Source organism: Piliocolobus tephrosceles, unplaced genomic scaffold (genome assembly GCF_002776525.5).
Source record: "Piliocolobus tephrosceles isolate RC106 unplaced genomic scaffold, ASM277652v3 unscaffolded_26880, whole genome shotgun sequence".
In the NCBI taxonomy this organism is placed as follows: Eukaryota; Metazoa; Chordata; class Mammalia; order Primates; family Cercopithecidae; genus Piliocolobus; species Piliocolobus tephrosceles.
Window position 1 is genome coordinate 4,210 of NW_022309732.1, and position 4,013 is coordinate 8,222.

Below are 4,013 nucleotides of genomic sequence, written 5' to 3' on the forward strand. Positions count from 1 at the left end.
CAGGAGTCTCTATCCCAGCCCCTTCGCCTGACTCTTTCTCTGGCTCCCGAGGTCCTTCTGAGCGATCATGGTACATAAGGTGTGGGCAGAGCTGGGGTCGTGTCTCCAGCTGTGCGACTGCCTGTCTCTCTGGGTGCCTGGGTTTTCTCTCTTGGGCCTCGGTTTCCACTTCTGTAGAGTGGGGTGATATCTAGCACTTCCGCTGGGCGTGTGAAATGTCCAGCACTGCCAATATTCGTTACTGTTATTATTTGGAGAACAGTGAGGGCAAAGGAACCCTTGCCTGGGCTGGGCCAGGCAGGAGGCTGGGGGTCAGGACCTGGAAGAGGCTTCCAGGTGAGGCTTGGGGTGCAGCCTAGTGACGACAGCGCTAAGCCCAAACTCGGTCCCTGGAGGATTAGAGGATGGTCTCTAAGTCCCCAACTGTCAGCTCTGCGCAGAGCGACAGTCCTGGCAGCCAATGAAATGCGAGGACGGCTGCGGGTTGAGCTCCCATTGGTTTACTCCACCCCTGGGGGTAGCGGAGTCCCTTTATCAAGTGACTAGTGTTTGCCTGACTCTAATCTGAGCTTCCAGGAACGCTGCGCTGTGGGATAGAGGAATGACGTTCAGAGAAGGGCAGAGAGTTGCCCGCAGCTGCACCGCACGTCTTCAGCCCGACCATTGTCCTGACCTATCTGTCCCATACCCCGCCCGGTCTCACCATGGCCTTCTGGACACAGCTGATGCTGCTGCTCTGGAAGAATTCCATGTATCGCCGGAGACAGCCGGTAACACCTCGGTGTGCAACCAGGGCCGGGTGGGCCGGCAGCCCCTACTGTCCCCCACCATCTCCCACCTATTCTCCCCCAGGTCCAGCTCCTGGTCGAATTGCTGTGGCCTCTCTTCCTCTTCTTCATCCTGGTGGCTGTTCGCCACTCCCACCCGCCCCTGGAGCACCATGAATGTGAGTCCCCCAGGGGGATCCCCAGTGCATGTCAGGGAGCCTTTACCAGACCGCCAATACGTGGCATGGGAGTGAGCTCTCCGTCGCTGGAGGCATACAAACAGTGCCGGGCGACCCGATGGGGGTGGAGTCAGACACAGTCCACAGGGCCTCAGCACCGGGCATCTCCCCGCAGGCCACTTCCCCAACAAGCCACTGCCATCGGCGGGCACCGTGCCCTGGCTCCAGGGTCTCATCTGTAACGTGAACAACACCTGCTTCCCACAGCTGACACTGGGCGAGGAGCCCGGGCGTCTGAGCAACTTCAACAACTCCCTGTGAGCCAGAGGCAGTGGGTGTGGCCGGCCTGCAAACTCGGGGCTGCAGTGCCCGCCGGAACCCCGCCTCTTGCCCTCTCTCTGTCCCCAGGGTCTCCCGGCTGCTAGCCGATGCCCACACTGTGCTGGGAGGGGCCAGTGCCCACAGAATGCTGGCTGGCCTGGGGAAGCTGATCGCCACGCTGAGGGCTGCACCCAGCACAGGTGAGGAGGCCGGGGGCCCTCTGGCAGGGCTGAGCTCTGAGCCTCGACTTGCCCGGCCATGAAATGGGCACAGGGTGGGGGTGGGTGCCTCAGGCCAACATCCCCCCAGCCCCATGCTCCTGTGTGCTCCTCCCTCAGCCCGGCCTCAACCAACCAAGCAGTCTCCGCTGGAACCACCTATGCTGGAGCTGCTGACGTCATTGCTGCGCACGGTAGGGTGTGGGGACGGGACCACGCTGACTTCCTGGGACACTGCACTGGGGATGTCCTGGCACTGCACCACCCCAGGCCAAGGACCTCCCGTTCCAGGCATCCAGGCGGTCCCTGGTCCCTGCAGTGATGCTCCTTGTCCTGTCTGGGCCCAGACAGAGTTTGTCTGACCCGGTGATGAAGACTCATCTGTGAGATCTCCAATGAGTCCCTGTGTCTCTCAGAGCCTCAGTTTCCCTATTTGTAAAGTGAGGGCTATGATAGTATGGTCTGCCTGGGAACTGGCCAGAGCGCTGGACCCCTAGTGAGCGCTCAAAGTCATTGTCACCCTTGTGATCTTTCTCCCCAGGAATCCTTGGGGTTGGCACTGGGTCAAGCCCAGGAGCCCTTGCACAGCTTGTTGGAGGCAGCTGAGGACCTGGCCCAGGAGGTACGAGGCCCCACCCATCCTCAACCCCCATGCAGGCCACGTTGGCAGGCAGCCTGCACCGGGAGGGTCTGGGGCAGCCCGGACACTTCCCTTCGGTGGGTCTTCAGGAGAATTAGCAAGAGAGGGAGAGGCTGCCCCTGACCCAGTGCCCTGCCCTGGTTAGGGCTTGAAGTTGGGATCGCTGCCAGCTCCATCTGGTGACCTCTCTCTAGATCCTGGCACTGCCTAGCCTGGTGGAGCTTCAGGCACTGCTGCACAGACCCCGAGGGACTGGTGGGCCCCTGGAGTTGCTGTCTGAGGCCCTCTGCAGTGCCAGGGGACCTAGCAGCACAGTGGGCCCCTCCCTCAACTGGTACGAGGCTAGTGACCTGATGGAGCTGGTGAGGCAGGAGCCAGAATCAGCCCTGCCGGACAGCAGCCTGAGTGAGTGACTGACCTTGGTTTCCCCTCCTGGGAAGTGGAGCAGTGGGCATGGGGGCAGGGCCTCATGGCACCCCCATCCCAGGCCCCGCCTGCTCAGAGCTGATTGGAGCCCTGGACAACCATCCGCTGTCCCGCCTGCTCTGGAGACGCCTGAAGCCTCTGATCCTGGGCAAGCTGCTGTTTGCACCAGATACACCTTTTACCCGGAAGCTCATGGCCCAGGTGGGGGTAGCCTGGATGCTGGGGCGGGAGGGTGGCAGCCAGAGCCCATCCAGTACCCTCAGTCCAGTAGGTCAGAGCCAGGCCGGAGGGTCATGGAAACTGGGTTTGAAGAAGTAGGAGTTAGCCGATGGAGGGAGATCAACACGTGCGAAGGATCATGAGTGGAGGGGGTGCTGTCCGCAGGTGAACCGGACCTTTGAGGAGCTGGCCCTGCTGAGGGATGTCCGGGAGGTGTGGGAGGTGCTGGGACCCCAGATCTTCACCTTCATGAACGACAGTTCCAATGTGGCCATGCTGCAGGTGTGCGCGGGGCTGGGGAGGTGGGATGTGGCTCCCTGGTGGAGAGGGCAGACAGGCCCGGTGGATGGGAAGGCGGGCTCCATGCAGACCCCCACTTTGGTGTTGGTGGTTTTTTTTTTTTTTTTTTTTTTTGAGAGAGGGAGTCTTGCTCTGTTGCCCAGGCTGGACTGCAGTGGCAAGATATTGGCTCACTGCAACCTCCGCCTCCTGGATTCAAGCAATTCTCCTGCTTCAGCCTGGCAAGTAGCTGGGATTACAGGCATGTGCCAACGCTCCCAGCTAAGTTTTGTATTTTTAGTAGAGACCATGTTGGCCAGGCTGGTCTGGAACTCCTGGCCTCAGGTGATCCGCCCACCTTGGCCTCCCAAAGTACTGGGATTACAGGCGTGAGCCACTGCGTCCGACCCAGACTCTCACTTTCACCTGCGCCCCCCAGCGGCTCCTGCAAATGCAGGACGAAGGAAGAAGGCAGCCCAGGCCTGGAGGCCAGGACCGCATGGAGGCCCTGCGATCCTTTCTGGACCCTGGGAGCGGTGGCTACAGCTGGCAGGACGCACATGCTGATGTGGGGCGCCTGGTGGGCACGCTGGGCCGAGTGACGGAGGTGAGGGGCCGTCCACCTGCGGGGTCTGTTTCAGCGTGGAGGCAGGGCCCACCCTGGGGTTCCCACCCTGGTGTTGCCAGGGGGAGGGAGGCGGGCCCGGCCCTAGTAAGACCCTGGGATTTGTAGAGATGTCAGGAGGGAGCCGGCCCCACACTGGGCCTACGAGGGGAAAACATGGCGCAGCCTCGAGGTCCAGGGGGAGCAGCGGAGTGGTCTAGGAGGCAGGCAGACCCCAGCGCCTAGGACTCACCCCCGCATCCCACAGTGCCTGTCCTTGGACAAGCTGGAGGCGGCACCCTCAGAGGCAGCCCTGGTGTCGCGGGCCCTGCAACTGCTGGCGGAACATCGATTCTGGGC

General features: G+C 61.8%; 1 protein-coding gene across 1 annotated transcript in view; it reads left to right on the plus strand.

The window, feature by feature from the left end:
- The window catches only part of LOC111526783 (phospholipid-transporting ATPase ABCA7), a 6,676-nt gene continuing 2,663 nt past the window's right edge, over positions 1-4,013 (plus strand). The window contains exons 1-12 of the mRNA XM_026451009.1: positions 1-70; positions 577-770; positions 853-946; positions 1,122-1,263; positions 1,355-1,467; positions 1,606-1,679; positions 2,027-2,107; positions 2,320-2,530; positions 2,613-2,752; positions 2,936-3,052; positions 3,489-3,656; positions 3,922-4,012. Of these exons, the coding sequence (XP_026306794.1) occupies positions 705-770; positions 853-946; positions 1,122-1,263; positions 1,355-1,467; positions 1,606-1,679; positions 2,027-2,107; positions 2,320-2,530; positions 2,613-2,752; positions 2,936-3,052; positions 3,489-3,656; positions 3,922-4,012 (1,297 nt within the window). The 5' untranslated portion in view covers positions 1-70; positions 577-704. The remainder of the gene's footprint in view (positions 71-576; positions 771-852; positions 947-1,121; positions 1,264-1,354; positions 1,468-1,605; positions 1,680-2,026; positions 2,108-2,319; positions 2,531-2,612; positions 2,753-2,935; positions 3,053-3,488; positions 3,657-3,921; position 4,013) is intronic.